Source organism: Eurosta solidaginis, chromosome 4 (genome assembly GCF_040869045.1).
Source record: "Eurosta solidaginis isolate ZX-2024a chromosome 4, ASM4086904v1, whole genome shotgun sequence".
Lineage (NCBI taxonomy): Eukaryota > Metazoa > Arthropoda > Insecta > Diptera > Tephritidae > Eurosta > Eurosta solidaginis.
The window spans coordinates 217,590,843-217,610,097 of record NC_090322.1 but is presented as its reverse complement, the minus strand read 5'-3'; the positions used below and the strand labels follow the sequence as shown (position 1 = coordinate 217,610,097).

Here is a 19,255-nt window from a genome sequence, read left to right as displayed (position 1 = left end):
CTCGCAAGCGGCGCAAATACAATTTGTCACCTAATGTACCAGACACATTGGTTTTTTGCAGATGCCGCATGCTTTTCGCGTTTTTCTTCTTCGTTTGGGGGTTTCAGTATAACATAGGTAGCCTGACCCGGTTACCGATTTTCTCGAGCTTGTCGCAGTAAGTAAGTAACTCACTGATCAGCACACAATATGTAATAATTTTTACTTATGAATTTTGTTTCTGTGCATTTGTAACGGTAAAAACTTGTACGTGGACACACGGGTACCCCGTTATGCGTTTGCGTGGTATATTTTGGTTATGCGTTCTACAGTTAACAGGTACTCAGATACGAACAACAAGCGACACCGGAAACAATTTGTTATACTTTCACCTAAATGTATGCAACGTTATTCCAAAATGGTGTATTTCATTTTACAATGGGCCCTTTCGCATAAAAATCAAGCATTTTCTCAGACTCAAGTTTCTGATTTAAAAGAAAAAAACTGGAGTCGGAGAAATGCTCGCTTTTAATGCTGATGGTAGCAGGTTGTGTAGATCGGGCTATTCTTGAACTAGGGAAATTATTGGACAACAAGTTAAATTTTCCCATAGTAATGCTGAAGAATTTCAAACATACCTACTAGAAATTGGATAATTGTAAGTTTTTTTTTTTATTTGATATTTTTTTCATTTTGACATATTTTTATTATTGATGGAACAAAAGAGTTTCGTAAGAAGTTTGCGTTGTGTTACATAATAAACTGTTTTATGAAAATTGGTCTTTCATGAAATTAATAAACACTCTTGTTTAGGTATTTTTGTACACTTAGTTCTTGACATTTGGCAGCAGAGCTTCTTCCGTCTGTTGCGTAAACAAACGTTTTTTTTTTGCTAAACTCCACGCAGCTTTGTGAACAGCATGATGGAATAATAAAGGTGATGTCGACAACAAAGCCTCACTTTCTGGCAGCTCTAAATGCCAGTATTTACGTGTATTTCAAAAGTAATAAATTTGGATTGCTTACTTTTTCGTACAAATTCTTCAAATAAATTAGTTTCCTGCAAAATTTGTTTTTATTCTCTTAGGGAATACAAAGTTACGTTAATCTTTTTGGCTAAACAGTTCTAGTAACGGCTTATATAGTTATAATATTTCTAAACGTATAGTAAAATCTACTACGATCGTAGTAGAATTCAAGGCAGTTTTGTATTGTAACGAATTTGCTGCAAATCTTATTTGCCCTTTTGCTAGGTTCGTATCGCTAAACTGTTGAATAAATAACTCCAATATTGAATAATGGAAAAAATGGTCTTTATTAAAATACTTCACAATAACACTCAAACTGTGCAACGAATAGCTTAATAACCAAACTGATAGCTTAAATGAAACTGACTTTCAAAATAATACTGCTATTGCTCGCTAGATATCGTCTTAGTCGTAACTGCTTGACAACTCAAATCAAACTGAATTACTTCTTACTCGCCTGCCCCGCTTTTATAGTTTACGATGCATACTTCTAGGCTCTTCGATTTCCAGAAGTTACTAGTTAGTTTCGGCTACAAAATCGCCAGCCACAACTACGTGCACAAATTATTGCTCTCTCTTGTGACAACTCAGATAAGATATATGCATGTGTTTGTGCATTGCCGCTCCGCTGCTCGTATACGTACATATGTGTAGACGCAATTATTTATTCGTTTATGTAGATACATAATGATTGAATTATTGATGTGAATGTTTGTAGTTTACAGTCTCTCGCGCATACATAGGCGTATAAGTAAATGCATCTGTGTGTGACATCTTTCGGCTGCCTTATATATGTGTATACATGATTTGATTATTGACGTAAATACTGCTTATCGTGGCCTTGGCATCGGCTTAGTGATGTTAATATCCGTGACACTGCCCTCCACCTAAGTCTGATCGTCCCGATCAGACAAATCTCCCGATCTAAACGTTGCCAGCCTTTCCAAATGGACCACTTTCATTTTGGTTCGTGGTTTACCGATGGTTTGTATGCGGTACACTACCTCGTTGATCCGTTTTACAACTTTGTATGGGCCTTCCCAATTACACTGTAATTTCGGGGACAAACCTTTTTTTCGTTGCGGGTTGTATAACAGCACCAAATCTCCTTCCTGAAAACCTTCTGAATTAATTGCTTTATCATATCTGGCTTTCATCTTGTCACTCATAATATTTGTTCGTTGCCTTATCAGATCATGTATTTCTCTTAGCTCTTCTTCCAAATCAATTCCTGATATTTCTCTCCGCATTGGCATCTATCCCAAACTTCAAATCAGCTGGCAGTCTAAGGTCATTGCCAAAAATTACTTTTGCAGGGGTTTGGCCCGTTGTCTCATGCACTGCTGATCGGTAAGCCATCAAGAATAATGGTATGCGGGTATCCCATTCTTTATGGTACTTGTCCACTACTTTGCTTAAGTGCTCCTCCAATGTTCTATTGAATCGTTCTACCATACAATCGGATTGAGGATGCAATGCAGTTGTCCGTGTTTTTTGAATGCCCAATGACTTACACATTTCCTGGAACACAGCTGATTCGAAATTCCTGCCTTGGTCAGAATGTAACTCCATTGGTACCTTGCAACCCAATTGTTTATAAACACTTCTGCTACCGTTTCCGCTTCTTGATTTGGGATTGGGTATACCTCTGGCCATTTGCTGAAATAATCCATAACTACCAGTACATATTTGTTTCCGCCGTTGCTAGTAGGAAATGGACCGGCGACATCCATAGCGATACTGTCAAATGGCGCACCTGAGTTATATTGCTTCATCTGGCCATGACTTCGTGTTCTGGGCCCTTTCGCTCTGCTGCAAACCTCGCAGTTCGCAATCCACTCAGTGACCGACTGACGGCAACCAACCCAATAGAATCTCTGTTTAATCTTCTCGAGCGTCTTCGTGATTCCAAGATGACCTCCGCTTGGACCATTATGCAGCTCGCTGAGCACATCAGGAATCCTCTTTCTGGGAACAACTATCAGTTTATTCTTGTATTTACCATCCTCACTCTCCCATACTCGATGAAGGCAACCGGATATCAATTCTAAACTGTTCCACTGTGCCCAATATGACTTCGCAATGGGACTCTCTGCTGACATCTCTTCTCTGTTTGGTCTTTCATTTCGTTCGAGCCCTTGCATAACACGTGACAGATCTGCATCTTCTAGCTGGCACTTTCTTAGCTGTTCCTTGTCCCATTCATCTGTACATGTTATAGTCATTAGCCGGACATCTATAATGTCTTCTTTAGCCTCGGCTTTTGAACAGTGCTTGCATTCCAAACTACATGGTCTTCGTGACATTGCATCGGCATTTCCATGGGTACTACCTTTTCGATGCTCAATGGAAAAGTCATAGCTTTGTAGTCGCTCGATCCACCGTGCCAATTGTCCTTCCGGATTGCGGAACTGCAGTAGCCATTTTAAAGCTGCGTGATCTGTCCTGACACGGAATCGCTGGCCGTAGAGGTATTTGTGAAAATGTTTAACGCACTCTACCAATGCCAACAGCTCTCTCCGCGTAACGCAGTAGTTCCTCTCTGGTTTTCCAATCGAACGGCTGTAATATGCAACTACCTTCTCCTGTTCATCGACCAGTTGTGATAAAACGCCTCCTATAGCATATCCACTCGCATCTGTATCTAGAATAAATGTTGCTCCTGGAATCGGATATGCTAACATTGGGGCAGTGCACAAACGCTCCTTCAATGTTTAGAAAGCCACTTCTTGCTCCTTCTTCCATTCAAAAGCTTTATTTTTTCTTGTAAGCTCATGGAGGCTATGGGCTACGCTGGAAAAATTTTGTACAAATCGGCGGTAATATGTGCACAGCCCAAGGAAACTTCTTAATTCATGTAGGTCCTGTGGTCTTGGCCAATCCTTTACAGCCTCTATCTTTTCGTTCGCAGTGCAGATGCCCTCTGTCGTTACCTTGTGACCCAAATAATTTACTTCCTTTTTAAACAGCGCACACTTTTTGGGACTTAACTTCAGACCATCGCCAGCTATTCTTTGGAAAACTTCCTCCAAGTTCTTAAGATGTTTATCGAAATTCTTGCCCAATACGATGATGTCGTCCAGGTACACCAAGCATGTTTTCCAATGTAGTCCTTTCAATACCTGATCCATGAGTCTCTCGAAAGTAACTGGTGCATTACATAGTCCAAAGGGCATTACTGTAAATTGCCAAAGACCATCTCCGACGCTGGAGGCTGTTTTCTCTTTGTCTTCCTTCTTTACCTCCACTTGCCAGTAGCCGCTTTTCAAGTCCAGTGTGGAAAACCATTTCGTACCAGAGAGCGAGTCCAGAGTGTCGTCAATTCTTGGCAATGGGTAGCTATCCTTTTTCGTAACGTCATTCAACTTCCGGTAGTCCACGCAAAACCTCATTTTTCCATCCTTCTTCTTTACAAGTACTACCGGTGAGCTCCAGGGACTAGCTGATGGTTCGATGACGCCACTGTCGCTCATTTCTTGTATAATTTGACTCACAACTTCCCGCTTCGCCAGTGGAACACTACGTGGAGCTTGACGGATCGGCCTCGCATCTCCAGTGTCAATTTGATGTTTCACAACGTTGGTTCGGCCTGGTTTAGAACCATTCTGGTCAAATATGTTCGCGTACTTTAGGAGCAGTTGTTTTGCCTTACTCTGATATGCTTCCTCTAGCCCCTGCGTCCATGCCGGGATGTCATTTGAAAGATTAGTATTACTAGCTGAAACGTGTTCCTGGAGCTGTTCACAGTTAATAACTACTTCAGCCTCTTGGCATCTTCCCAAAATAGCTCCTTTAGTCAGTTTGAGTGGTGAATTGAACTCATTGAGTACTCTTACCGGAATACGTCCTTCTTGTTTTGTCATAGCCAGGGTTTTTCCTACAAGTATGTTCAGTGCTGATTTGTTTGCTGCTTCGACAACCCACAATTTGTTTGTCCCACAATCTCCATCAACCTTTGCCCAGATGACTGCTTCGGATTTTGGTGGTATTCGCTGACTCTCTTCCACCAGCACTAGTTTACTGCTGTAGCCTCTCTCGTAGCCGAAATTAAGTGGTACATCCATGTTCTTATATCGCATCGTCTTGCTTTGCATGTCGATCTTGATGCCCTGGTCGATTAAGAAGTCCACTCTAATTATGATTTCATCAACAATCTCTGCCACTATAAAATTGTGTACTACCGTGACGTTCCCAATTGCGACTTCACATGATACTTCTCCTAGAACCGTGCTGTTTTCTCCAGTGGCTGTACGCAATCTTGCTCCATGCAATGATGTTATCTTTTTGTTGACTAAATCCGCTCGAATGATGGAATGAGATGCACCCGTATCTACAGTCAGTAAACGTTCCTTTCCATCCACATGTCCTCCGACAGTAAGATTGTTTGACCTTTTTCCAATTTGTGAGATAGAGATTATGGGGCATTCAATTGAGGGAGCCAGCTATCGCCCCTTGCGGCTGACTCGCTTTAGTTTAACGATTGAGTGGACTTGGAGATTTGCTCATCTCCTTAAGCTCTGCGTTTACGGCTACCCACATTGTTGGAGCTATTGGAACCGGTGCTGCAATGTCGTGCAATATGACCTGGGTTGCCGCACTTGAAACATTTAATCACTCCGGCATTTTTCTGTTGCGATCCCTTCAGTGCTTCCAAAATTGTGTCTACCCAATCTGGTCTTTCCACTTCCACACGATGAGCTTTGTATGCTGGTTTACTCAATAGTGAGGCCGTTTCCTGAGTCAATGTATGTGATACCGTTTCAGCAAATGTCAGTTTTGGGTTTGCGTATGTAGCTCGCTTCGTTTCCACGTCTCGTATGCCATTTATAAAACTCTGGATTTTTACCCTCTCGATGTATTCCACGGGTGCGTCCGCATTTGCGAGATGAGCCAACCTTTCAACATCTGAAGCAAACTCCTGCAATGTCTCATTTGCTTTTTGGTAGCGGTTTTGCAACTCAATTTGGAATATCTGTTTTCTATGCTGGCTTCCATAACGTCGTTCTACAGCAGCCATCAATGCTTCATAATTGTTCCGCTCTCCTTCGGGAATCGTCTGTAGGATTTCCGCTGCTGGCCCCTTCAATGCCACGAAGAGTGCGGCAACTTTATCTTCCACATTCCAGTTGTTCACCGCTGCGGTCTTCTCAAACTGTAGCTTAAAGACCTGGAAAGGAACAAAACCGTCAAAGGATGGTGTTTTTACCTTTGGATTACTCGCTGAAACTGCTGGACGATTTAGTTGTAACTGCTCGATACGTCCTCTCAAAGCATCCACCTCGGCCTCGATTTTATCCTGTCGACCACTGAAGCCTTCATGAAACTGGGTTAGTTTTTCTTCCATATGCGCTTCCAGTTTAGATGATATACGGGCTTCCTGCTCTTCTAGTTGTGTGGAGATCTGAGATGATATCTGTGCTGAAATTTGTGCTGACATTTCCGAAATACGCGTTTCTTGTGCTTCAATCTTTGATGTTATACGTGTCTCTTGGGATTCCATCTGTGATGACATATACGTTTTCTGTTCTTCTAGTTGTGTTTCCATCTTAGATGTTATATCTGTCTTTTGCGATTCCAGTTGAGATGACATGTTGGTGGATATTTGTGATGACATTTCGGACATTTGTGCCGCTATTGCAGCCAATATCATGTTCAAGTCTGTGTTCGCCATTGTCTGCGGTGTTTCATTTTTCTCCTCCAATTTTGTTGTCTCATCGCCATCAAGATGAAAGACATACTCTTCCACGTCAATTCCTTCTAATTCCATTGCCTCTCGTAGTCGTGCCTGAAGTTCGAGTTTAATGCCGGTTGTATTCAATCCACGGTTCTCCAACTCCTTCTTCAGTTGCGGCATCTTCAATTCACTTAACTTTGCCATGTCCTTGTTGTCCTTTAGAATTTATTCAACAATTCCTCTTCTGACACCAATTGTAACGAATTTGCTGCAAATCTCCTTATTTGCCCTTTTGCTAGGTTCGTATCGCTAAACTGTTGAATAAATAACTCCAATATTGAATAATGGAAAAAATGGCCTTTAATTAAAATACTTCACAATAACACTCAAACTGTGCAACGAATAGCTTAATAACCAAACTGATAGCTTAAATGAAACTGACTTTCAAAATAATACTGCTATTGCTCGCTAGATATCGTCTTAGTCGTAACTGCTTGACAACTCAAATCAAACTGAATTACTTCTTACTCGCCTGCCCCGCTTTTATAGTTTACGATGCATACTTCTAGGCTCTCGATTTCCAGAAGTTACTAGTTAGTTTCGGCTACAAAATCGCCAGCCACAACTACGTGCACAAATTATTGCTCTCTCTTGTGACAACTCAGATAAGATATATGCATGTGTTTGTGCATTGCCGCTCCGCTGCTCGTATACGTACATATGTGTAGACGCAATTATTTATTCGTTTATGTAGCTACATAATTATTGAATTATTGATGTGAATGTTTGAAGTTTACAGTCTCTCGCGCATACATAGGCGTATAAGTAAATGCATCTGTGTGTGACATCTTTCGGCTGCCTTATATATGTGTATACATGATTTGATTATTGACGTAAATACTGCTTATCGTGGCCTTGGCATCGCCTTAGTGATGGTATAACTTAGTGATGTTAATATCCGTGACAGTATGATAGACAACACTCTAATTATGCATGCCGAACTTGTCAGAATAAGGAAAAACGTCATCGGGAATATTCATTTCATCATGGTGAATAGTTTCTAATAGTATTCTGGACTAATAAACTATGATATAACCAAACGTTTTTGTGCCGAATGAATAGATCAACTGATTACTAATAACATCTTAAGTTAAGCTATATTCGAACCTAAGGTGATCGGTCGTGTTGGTTTCTCCAGAAATAGTGGTTAAACTATGTAAAATTACCGAGAAAATCAGAAAATTGTATCCGAGAAAGGCGCCGGCAGCATCGTTTATTTTTACCAGCTTTAATAAACTTTTGTGGACGTTTTTCGATATAAGTATCCTTGTTTTTATACTCAGTGTGCTTTGCACACAGAGTATATTAACTTTGATTGGATAACGGTTGGTTGTACCGGTATAAAGCAATCGAGATAGATATAGACTTCCATATATCAAAATCATCAGTATCGGAAAAAAATTTGATTGTGTCCGTTAACACGATAACTTGAGTACATATTGAGATATCTTCACCAAATTTGGTAAACGAGCTTATTTGGACCCAGAATAGAGTGGTATTGAAAATGAGTTAACTCGGATGATAAACACGCCCACTTTTTGTATATATAACACAAAAAACCTGATTATTTAGTAAATAATACACCTAGAATGTTGAAATTTGACTTGTGGACTGATATTGACTCTTGATAAAAATTTAGAAAAAAAATTTAAAATGGGCGTGGCATCGTCCACTTGTGATAAAATAAATTTTACAAATATTAATCATAAATCAAAAATTGTTAGACCTATCGTAACAAAATTCGGCAGAGGGGTTGCCTTTACCATAAGGAATGCTTTGAAGAAAAATTAACGAAATCGGTACGGGACCACGCCCACTTAAATACAAAATATTTTTAAAAGGGTCGTGGACGAAAATAATAAGCTATATCTTAGCGAAAAAGAGCTTTGTATCAATAGAATTTTACTTTATAAATTGAATTATAACATTAAATTGGAAAACACTAAAATTTTTGAAAATGGGAGTGGCATCGCCCTTTTATGACTAAGCAATTTTCAGTGTTTCGGGAGCCATAACTCGAAGAGTATCGTAATGAAATTGTGTACACATAATTTCCTTATAGCAGAAAATATTTCTAGTAAAAATGGACGGCATCGCTTAATATAAAACAAGTTTAAAAAGGTTGGAGAACAGAATAATAAGCTTTAACTTAGCAAAAAATAGTTTTGAATCCATGATATTTCACTTATCAAGTTTTATTGTAAGAGGAAATGTGGAAACATTTTTTCTTAAACGGGCGGTGCCACATTTTATGTAGAAAATTTATTTATCTGAAATGAAATGAACAATTGAAGCTCACGTTGAGTATATAATGTTCGGTTACACCCGAACTTAGACACCTTTATTTGTTCTTAAATTTTTTTAAGTTTACTTGGGCATGTTGTGCATGGACCCATAACCATTCAATTGGGCGCAATTCTGGTAACTTTAGTTTTTAATTAACTTTTCAAACGTTTTTTTTTTATTTAACTCAGTCAAAATAAAGCTGACATAATGTGCTGCAACAATAAAGTGTCAGAGGTTACTTGGACCCTCCTCGTTTTTTACTTCCTGTGCCCTTATGTGACAATGACGGTTTTTCATTAAAGGGCCCATTACTGATACTTAGTATAAACTTGACTTGACTTGGCGTAAACTTGGCAACTTAGCCACGATTATACTCCACTTAGCGCATACAATCTGGCATCATAATCAATAAATGTCAATTTGTATGACAAAATGTCAAAATGAAATGGAAACAAACAAATGGCATCTCAAAATGTAAACGTCACTTAGAACTTACATAGAAAATCAAAATTCAACAGACTTGTAAGTCAAGTTAAGTGTTGCTAAGTTTTGAGTAATCAGTAACATGCAATGTTCATTTAACAGAACTGTAAGTGACAGTTCTCAAGTCAAGTCAAGTCTATGCTAAGTATCAGTAATGGGCCCTTAAGCTTCTAGTAAAAATTTTGTATTTTTTTATTTTTTAAAAATTTGTGACCACGAGCGATAACAGCCCAAGTGGGCTAAGGACATGCGTAGATCGCAAACGCTTACTGCGCGTTTTTAACAATAAGACCTCATATTTTTCTGAAAAGTTTTGGGTTTTTATATTATGTTTGAATTCTTTGACTCGTCCGACCATAAAAAGTTGTACCATTTGGTCGAAGGCCAATTCAAATGTTTCTTGGACTGTGGTCACCCAGGTCGTGCTCACGCAAACGCCGACAAACAGTCTCAATGTTTTAATGCATTTAAGGGATCTTTGATCTCAGTAGCGGACGGTAATGGCAACTGCTTTGAGTATCTGCTGACGGACTTAACTTCTTTTAGCGACCTGGCTTTCTTCCACGTTTTTTTGCCGCTTAGTTGGTATGTATGTACTTGATGGCATTGCGTGCCATTATTGGGTGAGCAACCAATGATATTTTATACTTTCACATGAGTTTTGCCATCAGCAATCAATTTTTTATAAGGGCGCGCCACTCAGGTGTGCAATTCTCGGCACTACTGAATAAGGAGTAATAAAAATTTGCCCACGAGTTATAGAATATCAATTAAATAAACTAACCTCACCGTGCCTTTTAAACTTTTAACAAAAATAGTGCGATAATATTAGTTTTATGTACACGTTTTTCACACACTACTACGATTTTAATGACTAAAAAGGCGTTGCAACTTAAATTTTCTACACTCGTAAATTTAATGGCGCATAGTCATAGTCAAAATGAAATAGGTTTTTAATTTAGTTTCAGCTTTTTGGTATCATTTCTATGAGCTACCTGTCGAAAAAGCTGCAACTAAATTTAAGCCTATTTTTTTGACTATGACTGTGCGCCAATGAGTTTGCGACTTACAATAATTTATTTTTTTAGAAAATTGTATTTTTGTTATGTTCTAACACAATTAAACGGCTCGAATTCGCATCTTTGAATTCCATCACACTAAAAATAAAAAAAAGCGACATTTGAACAAAACTCTTCGCGAGTAACGCAGTGCCATTACTTCTCATCAAATTAAGTGCCCTGTGGACAACACATTACTACTATTCGGTAGAAGAGTCGATAACTATAAACTATCGTATGAGAAAATTATGAGTATTTCCATTGCCATCACAAAAAATGTGTAGGTAGGCATGGCGCAATGATACAAGGTGGCAGCATGGGACAGCTGATTATACACTTTTTTTATTGGATTTGATACATCAACTTCCAGCGCAGTACGATTTTGACATTTGTCCATCGAATTAACAAAAACAAAGTACATGCAATTTTTATTTATGTTTGTAGGTATTTCACCATGCTGCCACCTTGTATCATTCCGCTATGGTAGGTAGGTAAGGTGATTTGTGCATTGGACTGGCGTAGGAATTGTCAAAAGGAGACGGCAGACGCAAAATTTAACCAACACATTGAAAAATATTTACTGACATAGTGGTATATTTTTTAATAAAAAATAATTTCACATCACTTTTAAGTTATTATGTTTTTAGTAAATTGATCTAATTTATCGCATTATTTTCCCATAACAAGAATTGTTTACTCTCCATTCCATTCGCCTATTTTTCATGTTTTTCGCAATTTATAGCGACTGCCTTTCGGGTTCCCTCTTTCTCGGCAAATAGTGTTTAGATATGTTAAAATTATAGTTGACCGAAAAGAACGATACATTTACGGTTAAAAACATTTTAGTTAACAAAATAAAAGAAATTTACACAAAAACTTGCCCTTGTATTTTGTAATGAAAGCAGCATATCTGCTGTGCGCTCAAGTAAACTGTGACGTAGTTACGCAGAACGAAGCAATTTTGAACTCGTGAATGCGCAATCTAGATTTGTGAGTACAAATGTTAAAAAAGATCGAAAGATTCTAGAAAAAGTCGATTCTTCGTTTCACGAAAAAGGAAAGATTAAATATCGAATCGAAATTCAGCCCTATAATTTCATTTCAACATACATATGTATGTGAAATGTTTACAAAATTCTGAAGACTTGTGGAAATTATTGATGGTCAAAAGCAAATATACCACACTACAATGCAATGCCGGTCATGTATGCAAGAGGACTGTGCGGAAGTTGTACATATGGCCACCACCACGTCAGATGACGGAAAAACATTGTACACTCTCTTCAATGATTGTACGCAATTGCAAGCAAACTCAATGGACAAACTTCCAAAAATGTTATGTACAACTTGCACACGAAATCTGCAAGTGGCATTTCATTTTAGACAAAAAGCTGTTAAGTCGGATAAAAAATTCAAAAAGATGTTGGACGAACAAAAGGTTGACGCGGATGTGGTTAATAATGCTACTGAACAAACCGACGAATCCGGGGTATGTACATATGTAGCAGTTATTTTTTGGTTAAAAGCTAGAGCAGCGCTCGACGCCTCTAAAACTGTCAAGAAAGTTGTTTTACGCCTTTTAACACTAATCCCGAAATTTTTGGTACTCTCGCTGTTATTTTGATTTTATTCCTAAATTTTTTAATGCTTTTTAGCATGTTACGGAATGTTTGTATGATCCTTTCGCGGAAGCTGCTGGAAAGGCTATAAATGAAACAGAACTCCTTATACCTTTACCAGACATAAAAGAAGAGTTTCTTGATGTGCGAATAAAAAGTGAGCCTTATAAAACAAATATTGATGAAGCACCATATGAAACACAGATTGATGTGAGTGATGACGAAGAACATATAAAGAATAATGGGGAAGATGAAAAGAATAAATTTACTTGTGGAGTATGTAATTTAAAATTTTTTTCACGAAAGCTGGTAAAGGAACACATCTTTCACAAACACAAATGTAAGTTAGTAGTGTATAAACTTAAAATTTTACGCTGCGAGTTTTCCCTTTTTTCATTCCTCGTATTCTAAATAAAAGTCTTTGGTGGTTTTTTGCACTTCTCCGTTTCCTCTGTTGTTGTAGCGATAAGGTTGCTCCCCGAAGGCTTTATAGAGTGTTATCGATGTGATGGTCCTTTGCGGATACAGATCCGGTACGCTCCGGTAACAGCTCCATTAAGGTGCTAGCCCGACCATCTCGGGAACGATTTATATGGCAACATTAAACCTTCAGGCCATCCCGCCCTCCCCACCCCCAAGTTCCAGGAGGAGGTGAGGTTGAGAATTGGGTTTGGAAAAGCTATATATTGCGCTGGCAACCTGAATCTGGTGTTTTAGTCACCTCTTACGACAGGCATACCTACCGCGGGTATATTCTAACCCCCCAACCCGCAATGTTCGAAAAGGGAAAATACGAAAAGTTTCTGCGTTTGACAGAAAATAATCTTTAGGACGGTCACACTCTTGTCAGTGTGTCACGTGTAAGGGATGGTTGCGCCAACGTTAAAAGCGGGCCGAAAGAGAGGAGTGTTGTTGTTGTTGTAGCAGTGCAGCAAAACCATTTTCAGGACTCGGGTGTGTGGAGGAGTGTGTGAACGCTAATTGAAAAAGGACACCTTTGCAGGAAGCAAAAAGCAGAGGCCAAAAGGCGTGAGTGCGAGGAGCTTGAGCTCTAGCCACCATGAATAACGCCCGAAAATATTAACAAAAAATTCGGCGATAGACAGAAGGTTTTAAGACCGGTGCAAACTCTTGTAAGAACGAAAACGGTGACCTTGTAACTGACGTCCAGCGAGTACTTAGATTATGGAGGGAACACTCCTCTGCTCTCCTAAATGGAAACAGCGGTTTACCGCACAGGGATGACGAACCCGATCCCGCAATATGATGATGGAGTAAATGTTCCCCCACTCGATTATGACGAAGTCAGAATAGCAATAACCAGACTGAAAAACAACATGGCCGCGAGCGTTGATGGAGTGCCTGTGGAGCTATTAAAATACGGCGGCGAGGTGTTGGTAAGGCGCATGTATCGGCTTCTTCGCAAAATAGTGTCGGACGAGTGCATGCCCGACGATTGGAATCTAATTGTTCTTTGACCAGTCCACAAGAAAGGCGATGCTACAAACTGCGACAACTATCGCGGAATCAGCCTTATTATCGCATATAAGGTTCTGTCAATCGGCTGAGATTGGACCTTGCGGTTTCAGACCTGGTAAATCTACCATCGACCAGATTTTCACAATGCGCCAAATCTAGGAAAAAACCCGCGAAAAAAGAATCGACACACATCACCTCTTTGTCGATTTAAAGCCTTCGGCAGCACGAAAACGAGCAGCCTGTATGCCGCTATCTCTGAATTTGGTTTCCCCGCAAAATTTATACGACTGCAAAATTACGTCGGGCAACACCATCAGCTCAGTCAGAATTGCGAAGGACCTCTCCGACCCGTTCGAAGCTAAACGATGTTTCAGACAAGGTTACCCTCCATCGTGCGATTTCTTTAATTTGATGCTGGAGAAAATTATACTTATTATAATAATATATAATTACGAGCTGGACCCGTGCGCATCTTGCGCAACCAATATAAAAGTCTCCTAACAATATTCTATAATAGCGTGCAATTACTGGTAATCAGTAGACATTTGTATCATCGGCCTAAGCACCCGCGCCGTTAGTTCTGCTTACTCTAAACTGGAAAAAGAAGTGGTAAAGATGAGTTTGACGATGAATGTGGCCCCCCAGCGGGTTAGGGGATCAGAATATACCCGCGGTAGGTATGCCTGTCGTAAGAGGCGACTAAAATACCAGATTGAAGGGGTTGTGTAGCGCAACCCTTCAGGTTGCCAGCGCAATATATACATAGCTTCTCCAAACCCAATTGTCAACCTCACCTATCCGCGGCGAATCATGTTTCACTAACAGACGAGGCTCTGGCGACCCCAAGCTCCTCATGGAACTTGGGGGTGGGGAGGGAGGGAATGGCATGAAGGTTTAATGTGGCCACATAAATCGTTCCCGAGATAGTCGGGCTAGCACCTTAATGGTGCTATGGTACCGAAGCGTACCGGATCTGTATCCGGCAAAGGACCATCGCATCGATATCACTCCCCAAAGCCTTCGGGGAGCAACCTTATCGCTACAACAACAACAACGATGAATGTGGACAAAACGAAGTACCCGTTGTCATCGAGCAAAGAGTCAGCACGTTTTAAACTCCCTTGTTGTGATCAATTGGCGCCAGTTAACCCAACGAAGAAGTGACTGGCGTGCCCTTTTGGACGGCCATAACCGTTTAGAGCCAAGTAAGTAAGTAAATAAGCGCAACAACAACGCTGATTTCTGTTGACGTAGTTCATGTTGTTGTTATTGTAGCGGTTACAGATCCGGTACGTTCCGGTAATAAGCACCATCAAGGAACTAGTCCGACCATCTCGGGAACGATTTAGTATGACCACATGAAACCTTCAAGACCATCCCGTCCTCACATCCCCTAGATCCATCAGAAACTTGGGGTCACCAGAGCCTCGTAAACAGTATTCGCTACGGGTAGGTGAGAGAGACAATGGGGGGGGGATTCAAGGGGTTGTGTAGCGCAATATATAGCTTCTCCAACCCAATTGTCAACCTCACCTGCGAGCGGCGAATCCCGTTTCACTAACAGACGAGGCTCTGGCGACCCCAAGCTCCTCATGGAACTTGGGGTGGGGAGGGAGGGATGGCCTGAAGGTTCAATGTGGCCATATAAATCGTTCCCGAGATGGTCGGGCTAGCACCTTAATGGTGCTGTGTTACCGGAGCGTATCGGATCTGTATCCGACAAAGGACCATCACATCGATAACACTCCCCAAAGCCTTCGGGGAGTAACCTAATCGCTACAACAACAACAACAACATAGACAATTGGGTTGGAGAGGCTATATATTGCGCTGGCAGCCCCTTAAAAGGGTTGCGCTACACAACGCCTTGAATCAATTTGGTATTGTAGTCGCCTCTTACGACAGGACAGAAAATATCTAAAGATATTGATATTAAACGCCATTCCATTAAAGATGATATCGTACGTAATTTACCAAAAATCAATTAGCCGATGTTTTCAACATGGGACTGGCTACCATGCGATTTCATGGAATGCGATTTAAACTTCGACTAACCGATTATTTTTTTTTATTTTTTAACCGATTAAGACGAGGTGAACAGGAGACCTTGTGAATTGCCTAATTATATATTTTATCATCAGTTCAAATAAATATCATAGTTCTCTACAAGGTCAACAATGATAAACATTGCTTATTTGCAACCTTCTGCTAACGTTCGTATCGCTAAACTGTTGAATAAAACACTCCAGTATTCTGTATTATAAAATGGTCTTTATTAGACTACTTCGAGACAGAGCTGTAAAACTGTGCAATCATTAAAAGTCAACCCATTCTTCATTCACTAGTGGAAAAAAAAGAATGCACTCCTCAACTCATTCGAAGAAAGAATGAAGTAATTGAATGAAACACAAACATTTTTCAACACAGAATAAGCATTCAAATGAATGCAGTCTTTGCTGAGTGTGCTCACACTTTTCTAGTACCAATCAATTATGAAAAATGTCGTACATGCACAAAACCCGCTAAAATATCACATGGTTGCATTTAATTAAAGCCACTTCAAAATATCACAAAAAACACAAAAATTTAATTGTTGTCCGTGATTACTAGTTTTTTCCATATTTATGACAATAAAGTACGAAGAAGTTAATTGGAAAAGTATTCATATTGAAATTTTCCTAAAAATTTATTAATAAAAAAAGCAAATTACAAATATTTCAACATCTCTGTTCCGAAAATTGGCATCGTTCTAAATGAGTGTTGCCAATGAGCCTTTTATATGCTTGCATTACAAAGTACTAGCCTACATTTGAACGTCCTCAATTGGTGATTAAACAATTGAAGAAAAGGCAATACATTATAAAAGCTCTTAAGTTCCTCCATATATTCTTCTTAGCGGTATATGGTCAAATACTGTATCTATTCTGGTTTGTGAGTTTGCAAATTGCAAAGCAATATCCTATTTTCTAAGAAAAATATTCTCCTAAACACAATAGTTTGTAATTACAGCCATTTAAAGTAGGCTCTGTGGGTAGTTGTAGCTTTTTTGATAGCAAAGAATTAACTTTTAATACAAATCTGCTCAAGTAAGATAGAATTCAACCAAAACAATTTCAATCTTTTACCAAAGCCGTGCAAAATAGTCTCTTCTCAACCACTCGGGTCCTATATTTATATTCCGTCAAACACTGTTAAAATATAAGCTGTAAGAAAACTGTAGTCCGATGAAGCCAGTCAATAACCTCTGAAGAGTTTCTTCCAATGGAACATTTTTTTTTTTGTGGCACAGATGAAGGAAAACGGGGAAGGTGAATCAGGTGAATAGAAAAAGCCTGAATCACCGTAGGACGATGCCATGGAAATAGACATATGTTTATCGAAATCTCGAAATTAGGAAGCTCCAACGAAATCGCCGATGGACCTATGCACTTTGATGTATTTAAATGACTTAAACTCAAGTATCTGTTTTTGTTATATTATCGACAAAAAAAGTAGTATGTAAATACCGGTTCTAGCTCAAATGGTGAAAAGAAAAGTATATACACACCGACACACATATATATACAGCAAAAAAATTTCGTTGCCTACTTTTAGGGGCATACGTATGAAACCGCAAAACAGCAAAACAATTTCGTTGCCTACATTTAGGCGCGTCTATGTGTGTGTGTGTATGAACTTTGTGAACCCAGCAAAAAAACGAGCGACTGGACCTGATCAGGTACTGAACTGGTGCTGATCTGATCAGTATAACACCAGTATCTGTTCAGTCTGATCAGATACGGATCAGTCGCTCGTTTTTTGCTGGGTTCACAAAGTTCACACACACACACACACACGTACACATGGATGAGCCTAAATGTAGGCAACGAAATTGTTTTGCTGTTTTGCGGTTTCATACGTATGCGCCTAAAAGTAGGCAACGAAATTGTTTTGCTGTATATATATATATGTGTGTCGGTGTGTCGGTGTGTATATACTTTTCCTTTCACCATTTGAGCTAGAACCGGTATTTACATACTACTAAAAAATATTCACAATTTACTCTATTTGGTCAATGCACAATGTGTTCATTTACAAAATCCATTTTACAACAATAGCAAATTAGTAGTAACATTTTGATATATAGCAAGAAAGCAATAGATTGCTTTTGCGAAGTTTCAGCCAAATTCGAGTATATCTTCATGTCTTTTGAATACTTTATATAATCAAGAGCCATATGGTTTTATGTAAGCGAGTTATTCGCGAGATTTACCTAAAAAGGTAACCAATCAACTCACTAGAGTCTAACATTTTTTGATCTCACACGATTAATTAAAAAAAATCAACCCAGTTACGAAGTATACAAATTCTGCTATGAAGTACTATTTCTTGTACGTCTTATGTTCGGACACCATGAAGATGATTTAAGACTTTCATGGTTTATAATTAACTACTTTTTTGTTTGTTTTCGAAATGGTACCGTCGCAATATACCTGTAAATGGTTCTTTCTTTTCAGTTGCTCTTAAACAAACATAATAATTCATATTCAGTAATTATAAGCCGGTGTAAAGCTCATGAATTCTTAAATATTAAACTACTTGAATAATTAAAAGGGGCTATTTTTGCTATTGACCAATTTTACGTAATTTTTGCACCCAACTCCGAAATTGATTTAACATATCTGATGGCAATGAAACTATACAAAAAATAACCTTGGGAAAAAAGTCTTTAGTACTGAATGGGAAAAAAAGTGTGCATTCATTTCAAGTTTACATTGATTAAAGATTGGGAATCGTTCCTACATTCACACTCTATATTGAATTATATTTTACCATTCAATAACACACACACTTTAGCTTTGAGTTAAAGTATTTTGAGCCATTCAGGAATGGAGATTTATAATATGCAATCAAAAAATAACAATTTTTAAAGGAATGCTGAGAGAATGCACACTAAATTGATTTAATATTTTTACAGCTCTGCTTTGAGAGTACTTCACAATTAAAATTCACTTCGCAACTAATAGCGTGCTTAAATCGAAACTGATTCCTGATTACTCAGCTTGCGCTGCTTTAATACTCTCCGTTGCTTCATTCGCATATTTCTACTAAGGTCTAGTAATTTCTCGAACTGCATGCTTGGTTACCAGCCATATACAGGTATACTTGTAGTTTGTAACCATATACGCGTATATATGTGAGTACTAATTCGGCTGATGATTACATGGGTTTGTGCGTATCTCTCCGTTGCCTGGTATGTATGTATGTGAGTAAATGATTATTGATTTTTTTACGTACACAGTAGTGGCAGCTTGCTTTCTTGTTGTTGTGCCTTTATTTAATAACCTTAGTGATGTGAGTATCAATTAGTGCTGCCAATACTCGTCGCAATATTCTCAATTGTCAACACCACTCAAGAAGTGGCTATTGTATTCCTTAATAAGCCCTGTCAAGATTTTATTCATGTATAAAATATGGTCGTAAGGTGTGAATCACCTTTCTAAGACAGCGGTTTTAGAGCACTTCGTACATCTTTTCATTCATAAGCTATATATATAATATATCCATTGTCAAACTTATTATATTCCCTTGCAATAGTTTCCATGTATCA

At 38.9% G+C, this 19,255-nt stretch overlaps 2 protein-coding genes across 8 annotated transcripts in view; one reads left to right on the top strand and one right to left on the bottom strand.

The window, feature by feature from the left end:
* The window catches only part of LOC137250972 (oocyte zinc finger protein XlCOF6-like), a 156,189-nt gene that overhangs the window by 67,946 nt on the left and 68,988 nt on the right, over nucleotides 1-19,255 (bottom strand). The gene's annotated exons all lie outside the window — the stretch shown is intronic.
* Nucleotides 11,576-19,255, top strand: part of LOC137250971 (zinc finger protein 709-like) — a 96,659-nt gene continuing 88,979 nt past the window's right edge. For all 4 annotated transcript variants that reach the window (XR_010953130.1, XR_010953131.1, XR_010953132.1 and 1 more), the window contains exons 1-2: nucleotides 11,576-12,057; nucleotides 12,224-12,527. Coding sequence is in view for 1 of the 4 variants with exons in the window: in XM_067784766.1 (XP_067640867.1) it covers nucleotides 11,758-12,057; nucleotides 12,224-12,527 (604 nt within the window). In the remaining 3 variants the exon portion in view is untranslated. The remainder of the gene's footprint in view (nucleotides 12,058-12,223; nucleotides 12,528-19,255) is intronic.